The following is an 11,474-nucleotide window of genomic DNA, read 5'->3' on the forward strand; positions in this document are numbered from 1 at the left end:
GGCAATGCTTAAAATTTGCGAAAATTCACGACCAGATTCTCAGCCTAGCTTAGAAAAACGGGAAGATCCAGCAAAACTGGACGGATTCTCAAGTGGCAACAAGGACTGCATAATCTCCCCTCCCTTCTTTTCCATTCTCACTGGAAGCAGGAACTACAGGAACCATCTTTTTATTCCATAGTCTACATTGACATATTTACGGGCAGTGTTTAAAATATGAGTGTTTAAAGGTGTCAAAATTATACCAAATGAATCTGAACCTTCAGGGAGGTCCCTCTGCATGGAGACATAGCTTTAATTCATTCTAGTTAACAGCTCTTTAATCCTCCACCATGTGAATAGAATACAGAATATTAAGCCATTTTCCTGCTGGTAGAATTTAAAGTGATTCCATCTCCCCTCCCTCTCTTCCTTCCTTTCTTTGTCACTGCAAACAATGAATACCGGTATCCTTGTCACAGAAAATTGGAAACTGGGCCTGGGTGAAAAGAGCCAAGTAAATATTTTGAATGCCTACTCTTGGCATACATCATCACATAAACAGTGGCTTCTGGACCTAGTTGCTATGCTATTTGAAATCTCCCAAGAAGCTTTCGGTAACTAGACATTGCAGAGTCCTGCCCCACGTCTCCAGAATCAGAGCCTCTCAGATTGGGGGTCCATGATACCCACGTATTCTGATGTCACCATCCACAGACTGGTCTTTGGAGACCCCTGGACCCTCCTACCAGCTGTGGGAGGCAGGTGGTTGTTAGTTTGCCAGCGAGCAAATGGAGACATGAAGTGACTTGACCAGGTTCCAGATTTACTTCACAGAGCCAGAACTAGGAACAGAGGTCTCCTGGTTCCCAGTGTTCACGTTCGAGTCTCATTAAGGAAAGGTTTGTCCTTCGCTTTGGCTAAATACACTTTCAACTTGGGGCTTTCACTCTCCCAGACTGGGGGACTACATTTTTACTTTCAGTGGCTTTTAAGACTTCAGGGCTTCCCTGATGGCTCAGTCAGTAAAGAATTTGCCTGCAACATGGGAGACTGGAGTTCAATCCCTGGGTTGGGAAGATCCCATGAAGGGAATGGCTACCCACTCTAGTATTGGAGAATTCCATGGACAGAGAAGCCCGGTGGGCTATAGTCCATGGGGGTCACAAAGAGTCAGACACTACTGAGCAACTAACACACTTTCAGGACTTTGGACAGTGGAAAAATCTTGAGTTCTAGAGCTGGCCAGACCTGGTTTAAATCCTTCCTGACCCTCTAGAAGTGATAACACCCAGTTTTTCTGAGGATCAAATGAGATGATATCATGTGAGGGGACTCACACAGTAGAGAATCCCTTAACAAGAATCACAGAACACTGATCTCCCTCATTTCATTATTAAGAGTTCATATCATGTGCTGTTGGCATTTTACATGCATCTCATTTGCTTCTCAAGACAGGTGAGCTGGGTCTGTATTGGTGTTAAAGGTGACAAAACTGAGCTCCAGAAGGCTTAATACCTAACCCCAAAGGCAGTTACAGAAAGAAAACCAGGGGTTTGAACCAGGGTTCTTACTCCAGTCCCTACGATTCACTGTACAAGACACAGATCTTATTCCAGAATTTGCTCATTTCAGCTTTACAGTGAATCGCGTCCATGGTAAAGCAGTCTTCCACCAAGCAGGGTTCACCCCAAAGACGTGCCCACTGCCTGTTTCAAGGTCACCCCCACCACCCTCCGTACAGAGCACAACATCCCAAACCAGCTGTCACCCGCACTTTCACCCCTTCCGCCCACCAGACTTTCAAGAAACAAGTGAGGAAAAAAGGTCAGTTCCCCAAGGGTAACAGAGCCCAAGAAAAACACGTCAAGTTACTATCAGGCCATTTAGTTTATTATTTCACATGAAAGTTAGCAATCAAGGCCACAGTCCTGTTAAACACTTCCCTCCCCACCCGCCATAACGCACCCCTACCCTGCTATAAGAACAGAATAGAACACAACAGAATACCACAGTTCAGGCTGAGCCAGGAACACAAAGTGGCTCCAACAAAAACAAGACGGAAACACAAGACACATCTTTGAATATATACAAAAATTGCCATGGCCGGTCACAGCGGGTCAAAAGGGAGACCTCAGACCCAAGGCTTTCGGAGGTTCACAACAGCTGTTGCTCTGGCTACATCTTCTGGGCTCTGCTGCAGGAACAGGAAGGGGAGAGTGCTGAGAGGTCGGGGGGACCCCTTGTCCCACTCTGAAGTTCAGGTTACTGACTGGATGTACTTTGGGTTGGTGGAGATGTCTCAGGCTCCTTTTATCCAGAAGAGACGGACGCAGGGAGACAGTAGGAGCCCTGGCGGCTGCCCCCCAGCCCCAAGCTCAAGGTAAGGAAGCCAGCCAAGGGGCTGCCCCTTTCCACAAACAGTTCATGGCCCCCAGGAGGCAGCACACTTGCATTCACATGGCGTAAAGCCCCACAGCGACCGTGGCCACCAGAAAGCTGAGCGTGAGGACCCATCGCAGAAGAGGTGCCTGAGAGAGGACGCTGGGCTGGGGCTTCCCCCTGGACGCCTTGGCAGGAACTGAGTCTGAAAGAGAAAGGAGATGATGTCAACTCCCGGAGGATGGAAGCAGGGCCATTTGACCTCACAGAAAAATCAGAGCCGCCTCAGCTCGGTCTAGTAAAGTCCCTGCTAGATGCCAACCAGTAGCCCTCTAGCCGATACTTGGATACCTCCTGAGACAGGGAGCTTGCTTACTTCTCCAAGCTGTCCACTCTTCCATTTTCGGCCAGATTGTGAGAAGTACTCTCCAGGGATACCCAGGGGACCACAGTTTGAGAACTGATGTATTAGGGCTGAGTCCCCTCACCCCCACCGGGTAACCTCATCAGGAATGGCCACATTCCAATGTTCCCCGCAAAACCCCACCGACAGAGGGGTCCATATAGTCCTGGCACAGGTGAGCTATGGTGGCACCAGGAGCAGAGGCCTGAGATGACCTGCCAAGCAGGTGGCCGAGCTTCACCCCTCCCCTCCCTTGACTCCCAAAGCCACACTCTCGCCCACAGGGAGGGAGGGGACATCTGTGGAGCACTCTGGTGCTCTGGAAGTTTCCCACGTGTTCTCTCAGCACTGCCACCCCCTAGAGAGCTCTTTGAGAGGCCTCAGGGAGGGACTAACCCGAGACAGGACCCTGCATCAACGGCGGGGGAATAACTAGAAGCTGCCCTGGGCCCCTAGCCCCACGTCAGGGGGTCTCTGCTAGGGAACCATTAACAGGCCCCAAAGGGACCTAAATTGTGTGTGTCTATGGGGGAGTAGGACTTGCCATGACTTCAGACTATTCTTCGAATACTCAAAAGTGACCTAGAACCAGCCCACCCCCCCCCCGATTCTAGAATTGGGGAGACTGAGGTGCAGAGGGGTCATCCGGGTGGAGGCTGGCTCCACCCCTGACCTCTCATTTAAACCATGGAGAAGACAGAAGAGCCAGGCGACACCAGAGCCTGATGGCTGGGCCACGTGCCCTCCACACACTGCCCCCGGGAGGCCCTCACCTTGCGCCTTGCTGCCGGCTCGCCTGTGAAGGTCTGGTGCCTGCGAGGGCTCACGGTCCTCGGCCTTCTGGGTCAGCAGCCCCTGCAACTCCTCAAACAGCTGCAAGAGAACAAAAGGCACGTCTCCATGAAAGGTGGGGCCAGGCCTGCTGATGGGAGGTCTGAGGTTTGGTGGGGAAATAGCAGGGCAGGACAGAATCACAGCAAAAATACTGAACATCCAGCTTGAGAGAAGATGTCACAAGTGCATTAACTCGCTGCCTGCTCTTCCCCAAATGCTTCCCAGTAACAGCCATTCTGAATGGCCGCTCATGCCCATATGCTGGGTCCCTTTGCAAAGTACCATGTCTTGAGTGGTACCCAAGCAGGCACTCAGTGCTCTGTGGTACTCATTAGCCAAGGTTACAGACCAGGTCATTGCCGCTCCAGAGATTCAGTGCCTGCGTGGTGGCTAACCCAGAGGTCAAGCAGCAAGGGCCAGCCATCCCATGGGGCTGTGGCTCCAAAGCGCCTGTTCTTTCTACACCACCTTTCTGAAAGATACAGCTTTTCTCAGAAGACTGACCAGGTCTGCTGGATATCTTTTAGCGGTATGCAAAGGACGCACATTGCTCAATAGCAAGTGCTATGACCAATCTCTTCTGGGGTCCCAGGCTGGGAATAAGGAGCCAGGAGAGCATAAACTAAGAGCCCAGTTCCCACAGGGCCTCCAGATAGGAGGAGAGTGACAGAATTCTACATTAGGGTTAGGAGGAATCTCACCCCCACTGGGAACACCCCCCCTGGCTCTGCCTAAGAGGTCAGCCTTCAAGGCAAAACCCATCTTCCCCTGGATTTGAGACACTTGTAGAAAGACGGATCATGCCTCCTGGCTGGGCTGAGAGGCCCAGATGGCGTGGGCCAGGTCTGCAGCATCCGTGAGCCCTGCAGTGCCAACCTGGCTACATATGAGCACACAGCCAACTTGTATGTTGTCACAGGGAGTTGTCACAGAATGCCACAATGGTGACGCTCACATCATACAATAACTGTAGCTAATGTTCAAGGGCTGACCCTGTGACATGCCCTGCTCTGGGGACTTGATTGATTTAAGCAGTCACAACAACTCCGTGAGCTAAGTGCTATTATATCCCCATTTTACAGATGGGAAAACTGAAGTACAAAGTGATTAAGAAAGGGATCTGCCTAAGATCACCCCGCCAGGTAAGTGACAGAACTGGAACCCTGGACCCCAAGCCCCTGCCCTTAACCATGACCCTTGACCCCTCCCTGCCCCCCACCCTGCGAGAAATGTCCCTGGAAGAGCAACTGGAGGCGGGGTGGCCACGCAGCACAGCCCAGACCCTCACCTGGATGTTGAGCAGGAAGGCGGTCTTGGCCTCGTCCAGGACCCTCTGCCGGACCTCGGGGGTCATCTCCAGCGTGTTCATGCGGGAGCGGTACAGCTGCTTGAACTTGGTGGCACTGGCGATATTGGGGAAAGTGAAGAAGGCCAGGCCCTCCCCGGAGCTGGGCAGGTTCAGGGCCTTCTGAGCGATCTTCTTGAGAACCTGGCCCCCAGACAGGTCGCCCAGGTAGCGGGTGTAGGCATGGGCCACCAGCAGTTCGGGCTCAGCGCGCCCCACCTCCTGGAGCCGCTGAACATAGCGCTTGGTGGCCTGCGTGTAGGGGATGGCTTCCTGCCAGCGGGGCCCGTACCAGAAGGCCATGTCCTGCTCCAGGGCGGCCCGGCGGTGCAGCTCCTCTGGGAAGTAGAGGGGAGTGTAGACGGGGTTCTCCTTGTTGCGTTCGATCTCCTGCTCCAGGGCCACATAGATGTGGTACAAAGACGCCATCACCAGCTGAAACCAGAGCAAGCAGGTTGTTATCAGAGCATCCAGCCCCTTCGCACTATCGCCTTCAGAGTCATCCTTGTCACCTCCCCAGGCTGGGCTCCCACCTCCTGCCAGCCCCTCCAACCCTCCCACTGTGGCAGCCAGAGAAACTGTCACAGGAGAAAATTTTCATTGTGCACTGTCTGAGCCTAAAAACCTTTTATCACACTGGAAAAAATACGAATCCTCACTTCATCCTTGGAAAAGTCTAACAAAGGAATGGCTATGCCCACTTTACAGAAAAGACACTAAGGCTCAGAGAGGGCATGAGACACAGAAGCCACAACGCTAGTAAGAAACAGAAATGGAGCCACGCACAGGCATGGCTTTCTGGAGAAAGTAACTGAATTAAAGTGCTTACAGGAGATGCCAGGCACCTCCCTCTGGCTTGTGACCTCTGGGGATCCATCTGCAGGGCACAGTTCTCCCCAGAAGACCCCTCTGAACCCCATCACCTCTGAAAGCTGTCCTGGGGGACAGCCCAGTGCCCCTTAGCTCGGGTAACTCCCATTACACATTAATTTTCTAGTTTTGAGTTTGAAAGAGGACAAAGTTTAGATGTTCCGGTTGAGGTTTTCAGGTCATTTCTGAGCCTTTAATCATTCATGGGAGCACGGTCTCTCACCAGGGCAGAAACCCAGGCAGCCTGGTACAGTGCAGCCTGGGTTTTCAACTGTGACCGACCTGGTCCTAACTCCGCTCAGCCAGTCCTCAGCTGGGTGATGGTGGATAAAACCACTCGCCCTCTCTAGGCAATCTGGGGCCCGAGTGACTCTGCACAAGGCAAGCCTTGGTTCCCTCCCTTGCAAAGAAGGGTAATCTGACCACAGAGTGCTGGGGCAGGTGTGCGGGTCAGGAGGATGACAGAGGGAAAGCACTAGATGCAACCAAGTAGTCAGCACTGAAGTTGGACAGTGGTGATAAAACACGCTACCTCCATCAGAGCACAATCTGAGCGAGTAGTGGGTCCTCTCCTGGGTCTCTGTGCTGACTTTGAACTCAGGGGCCAAGAAGGAAGCTCCAAAGCATACAGTGGCTGGGTATGGGGTACTCCAGCGGCCACCTCCCCACTCCCACTGCCCCAGTCCCATTACAGCAACTGTACATCAGCTTTTTCAGGGGGGTGGGGGCAGAACAAGGGAGTAAGGGCTAGACTCACACCCACAGGACACAGCCCAGGGCTGTGAGCCCCTTAGAGCTGCAGGTTAAATCGCCCTTCACTGAAGCACCTCTCCTGTTGGAAGTAGGAGGTGTCTCCCAATAGCCAAAGGCAGGGTGTTAGAAGTGGTGAGCTGCAGCTCCCCACCCCCACTGTTCAACCCAAACAAGCCTCTCCTCACGCCCAGCACCTGCCGGGTTCTTTTGTCACATGCTTTCCTTCTTCCTGCATGAATTTCACAACTGTGCTGAGTAATAGCAAAAATTCATGCCTCAAATATAATGGGCACTTAAGGAAATTATGCTGGGTATTCCCCTTGGTCCTGTAGTTACGACTCCGTGCTTCCACTGCTGGGAGCATGGGTTCAATCCTTGGTTGGAAAACTAAGAGCCCACATGCTGTGCAGTGTGGTCCAAAAAAAATAAAACCCTGCCGTTGAAAAGTCTTATTTCACAGGTGAGGAAAAGGTACCCTGGGGAGGTTAGATGGTGCCGGTAGTCTTACTATTAGGGGATGGAAGTACTCCAGCTCGAACCCACACTCCCCTCTTACCTTCAGAGGCAGATAAGACCTAGGTCAGAAGCATAAGCTCTGAACCAAGACCAGCCTTGGCTCAATTTTGGCCTCTCCCATTTGCTAACAGGCTGTGTGACCTTCTGTTAGCTACTTAACCTCTCTGAGCCTTCCCTTCCTCACCTTCCTTATCAAAGTTGAAGCACTGATTACAATTAATTGAGTAAAACGCCAAGCATGCACTAGGTGGTCACTTAAGAGTACCACCGCCCCAGCCACTCCACAATACCATACTGCAGGCTGTGAATCCGCTGTGGGACCCCGGGTAAGTCACTTCCACTCTCTGAGCCTCAAAGTCATGACCTGTAAAATGATTCCCCTGAACATGCTCATCGGGTCCCTCAGCATCCCTAGGAGCCATACCCACTTATACCACTGCTCTGCACTTTGGGTGCACTCCCACCCAATGTACCCCTGCCAAGGCTGGTACCTCCAGTCCACATACCTTAAAACCTTCTCGGGTCACCTCACCCTTCTGAAAGTTCTTCATGAACTCGGCATTCTCCGCCTGGGTGTGCACCTCCTTCGTGGCCTCCTTCAGGGCCTCTGACAAATCCTGGGGCATGCTGCAGAGGGGAGGCACAGAGGTGAACAGGGGAGTGGAGGGCAAGGCTCTGAGCACAGTCCCTTCCACCGCTGAGCTTCTGAAGGGTACCCCTGCCTGTTTGCAGGACTTAAAAAAGAGATTCCAGCTTTTATCAGGCTCCTCTGCAGAAACCCATGTTCCCATCTAATACACAGCCACTTTCCCAACTACCTTTAAGATGCAGTCCCAGCCACACTTTTCAGTTATTAAAACACTGTGTAATACGGGTCCCCCAAACCAACAGGAAAGGTCTGGCCAATTATTCTCAATAGAGAAGAGAAGGGAGCAGCACCGGTGGGCAGGGTGAACACTCATTCACCTGCAATTGCTTCGACTGGCCTTTAGACCCAAGATTTAACTCATTAACTTTGTTGAGGTTTCAGATACAGATCTCATGATCCCTTGTTAATATTCTGCTGGCAGAAAAGTACTAAAAAAAGCTCAAGTAAAACTCAGGTTTACTCAAAGAAACAGTTCCTTTTGCGGAGTATTTCTGCCTATGTCCACATCCACCTCCCATAGGAGTGTCATTTGTCCTTTCTGGCTAGCACTCCTTCAGAAAATCACCCCCTGTTCTGTACATGCTGGTCAAATTCTTGGAAGATGGGAGGAGCCAGACTCAGAGGTGGACAAACCCAGGGCCAGTTTCCAGCTAGTCAGGAGACCTTGGCTTGCTTGCTGTGCCTCCTCTACTATGCCACCCTCATACTGCAAGCGTGGGCTCAGTAGCCGACCGAGGTGATGTGCTCCTTAATTCGACAGCTAGCCAGAGGTGGATGCGGCCAAGAGGAGTCCCCAGTAAGAGCCAGGCTTTGTCACCCAGTCTCCAACAGTCGCGGGGATGCCGGATTAAGCAGACCGCTACCTCCAAGCACTAGCACGAGTTCAAAACCAAAACCAAAGTCGGTCCCACGACAACACTCCCATCGGGTCATCCACAGGGAGCCAGGCATGTCAATCACCTTTCATCTCTCCAACTGCCCCACCGGGCGGGATTGGCACCCAGCTCCTCCTAACACTAAAGCCCCAAGTGACCGCCCCCCTGTTCAGCGAGGGCGCTTCCTGCTTCCCGGCTCGGTCTCGGGAGCTCTGCGGGAGGAGGGAGCTACCCTGCCCGGGAGAGGCCGGTCCCCTGACCCGCACTTGCCTGTCGGGCTGCGGGCGCTCCATCCTGCGGCTGCGTAGGTGTAGGGTCGGTGCTGGCTCCGAGAACTCGGGCTCCGAGAACTCTGGCTCCGACGGCTCAGAACTGGACGGAGGAGGCGGGAGAGCGACTGTGCCGAGTCCCAACTTCGCCGTCTATTTATCCCCTGGGCGAGTCACGTGGCCGCCGCCCGCCTGCCTTTCCCCACTTTCAGGCCCGACGTTGCAACACCCGCGGGGGCCGGCGCCCCGCCCGCCCCTGGCCTGCGGGGGCGGAGGAGGAGCGGTCATATGACCCTTGGAAAACAATCTATTTAAAACAAGACGTAAAAAAAAAAAAAAAAACTTCTGGAAATCTGTGCAGCAGTGTGATTTTGCCCCTTTCAGTGCCTCCAGCCCAGAAATGGTACTTGAATACCCCAGGAATCTGAATGGTTCTGGAGAGCTGGGAGGCAGGGCTTCTCAGAGCAGGAGGCTTCGGGGCAATGTCAAGGACTCCGTCCCCAGACCCTGTCTACAGCCCCCCGCACCAGCGTGCTCCCTAATTGTCACCTCCTTCTGGGACCCTCAGCTGGCAGCCTGCTTCCTCATGTTTCCTTTGGCCTTTTTTTCTTTCTTGAGCACCTACTAAATGCTTAAGATGGTACTGTTTTCATGGTTCATCCCTACAGTTACCCTCTGAGGTAGATCTCTACCATTTTACAGAGAAAATGAGGCTCGGTGTTGGGTGGGGGCAGGGATTAAGTGGCACGACCAAGGACACACATAAAGCAGGAAAACGGGACCCAAACTCCAGGTCTCTGCCTGTCTCCTTCAGACCCTCTTAGCACTTGGTTCCCAGCTGGACAATGATGTTGGTCATCCAGACCACCTCCCTGCTCACCTGCACAGGGCGATCTTCAGGGCTCATTGAGTCTGAGTTATCTCATCCTCCTGACTCAAATGATAAAGAATCCGCCTGCAACGTGGGAGACCTGGGTTCAATCCCTGGGTTGGGAAGATCACCTGGAGGAAGATTGCCATGGGAACCCACTTTAGTATTCTTGTCTGGAGAACCCCCATGGACAGAGGAGCCTGGTGGCCTACAGTCCATGGGGTTGCAAAGAATCCGACACGAGTGAGTGACTAAGCACACATGCAGTACCCACCCGGGCCTGGAACAGAGCTGGTCCTGTGATCAACTGTTGAATTGATTCTGCGTGAGATTGATCACTTAGGATGGGGGGAATCAGGTCACTGGGCGAGCCCAGATGACAATGCAAATGACAATACTAAAGTCCCTTCCCAAAGTTACAATTCTGGATTCTAGATTAAACAAAACAAAGTTTAACTTTGACTCAGGACAAGGATGTTGTTTGGAAAAGAGGTAGCAAGAGTTCCACTTCTGAAGGAATGTGAGGACAAGCTTGAGGACGGCCAGCCCAGCCGTCAAGCATGGGTTCTCGGATTGGGGGACTACAGCAGCTGAGGCGGTCCTTCCTGGGTGAGCAGAAGTCTCTGATGCTTGGGGACAGTCTGGAAGAACCAGGCAGGTAGTGTTGTCAGTGTGTCCATCCGGTGCAAGCTCAGAGCTCTGGCCCATGATCCATCCTCTTCCTGTTCACTGACCTGAACTGAACTTCAGCCACCAAATCAATCTAGAGGCATGGAGGCTGCTCAGTCTTCTAGAGAGGGGGGCTATGCCAAAGAATCTAGCTCTTGGTATAAATTATATATCGATCTTCTGCTTCGATGAACAATGATAACAATACTAATAGCTAATATTCATTGAGCCCTTCCTGTGCGCCAGATACTATACTAAACACATGTATTAACAGATTAAATCCTCATAATAACTCATAATATCCTCATAATCTTCATAATAACTCCATAAGGCTGTTACTGTTATTGTCCCCATCTTACAAATGAGGAAACTCTGGCAGAGAGGTAAAGATAAGGGTTTGAACCCAGGCAGTCTAGCACAAAGATTTCAAAAGTTCAAGGTAGGATGTCGTGTCTCAGAATCCAGTAAAACGTGAGACAAGTAAAAAAAAAAAAAAAAAAAACATGGTTTTTCCCGCTAGAGCCCAGAAGTCACCTCCATGGTTCTCGTTGAAAGGCTCATTCTACAGAGGATGGCATTTACCAGCTAACAAGATTCACAGAGGTAAGAACGAGAACTGGAGCTGCTAGAAGATTTCAAAAGAGAGTTGCCAAGAACTTTCTAGAAAGAAGGATTATTAGAAACAGATATCTCCATTAGAATATAAGCTCCAGTGCTCGCTTCGGCAGCACATATACTAAAATTGGAACCACACAGAGAAGATTAGCATGGCCCCTGGGCAAGGATGACATGCAAATTCGTGAAGCATTCCATATGCTTAAGACAGGCGCAAACTCGCTCGCAAAAAAAAAAAAAAAAAAAAAAAAAAGAATGTAAGCTCCAGGAGGGCAGGGGTTTTGTTTTTTGAATCTCCAGAGCCTGGAACTGCGCCTGGTAAGTAGCAGACAATCAATACCGAATGAATGAATATAGGCCACAAGGTTTCTTTCTGGTAAACGTGATAATACAGCTAGGTTGCCAGAAAGCGTTGGAACCAAGCTACAAGTTTTGATCTTAGTC

The 11,474-nt window shown here is 51.5% G+C and overlaps 1 protein-coding gene and 1 non-coding gene across 2 annotated transcripts; one reads left to right on the plus strand and one right to left on the minus strand.

The window, feature by feature from the left end:
• Nucleotides 1-1,850: 1,850 nt before the first annotated feature.
• HMOX1 (heme oxygenase 1) lies at nt 1,851-9,037 on the minus strand. Its single transcript, XM_043881975.1, has 5 exons — nt 8,877-9,037; nt 7,589-7,709; nt 4,887-5,378; nt 3,538-3,637; nt 1,851-2,566 (listed from the first exon to the last, which is right to left on the minus strand). The coding sequence occupies exons 1-5, from the start codon at nt 8,897-8,899 to the stop codon at nt 2,436-2,438; spliced, it is 867 nt and encodes a 288-aa protein (XP_043737910.1). The 5' UTR covers nt 8,900-9,037; the 3' UTR covers nt 1,851-2,435.
• A 2,090-nt stretch (nt 9,038-11,127) lies between these two features.
• LOC122680963 lies at nt 11,128-11,234 on the plus strand. Its single transcript, XR_006336870.1, has one exon. It is a non-coding gene; the product is annotated as a U6 spliceosomal RNA (small nuclear RNA).
• The last annotated feature ends 240 nt before the right edge of the window (nt 11,235-11,474 follow it).

Source organism: Cervus elaphus, chromosome 22 (assembly GCF_910594005.1).
Source record: "Cervus elaphus chromosome 22, mCerEla1.1, whole genome shotgun sequence".
NCBI lineage: Eukaryota > Metazoa > Chordata > Mammalia > Artiodactyla > Cervidae > Cervus > Cervus elaphus.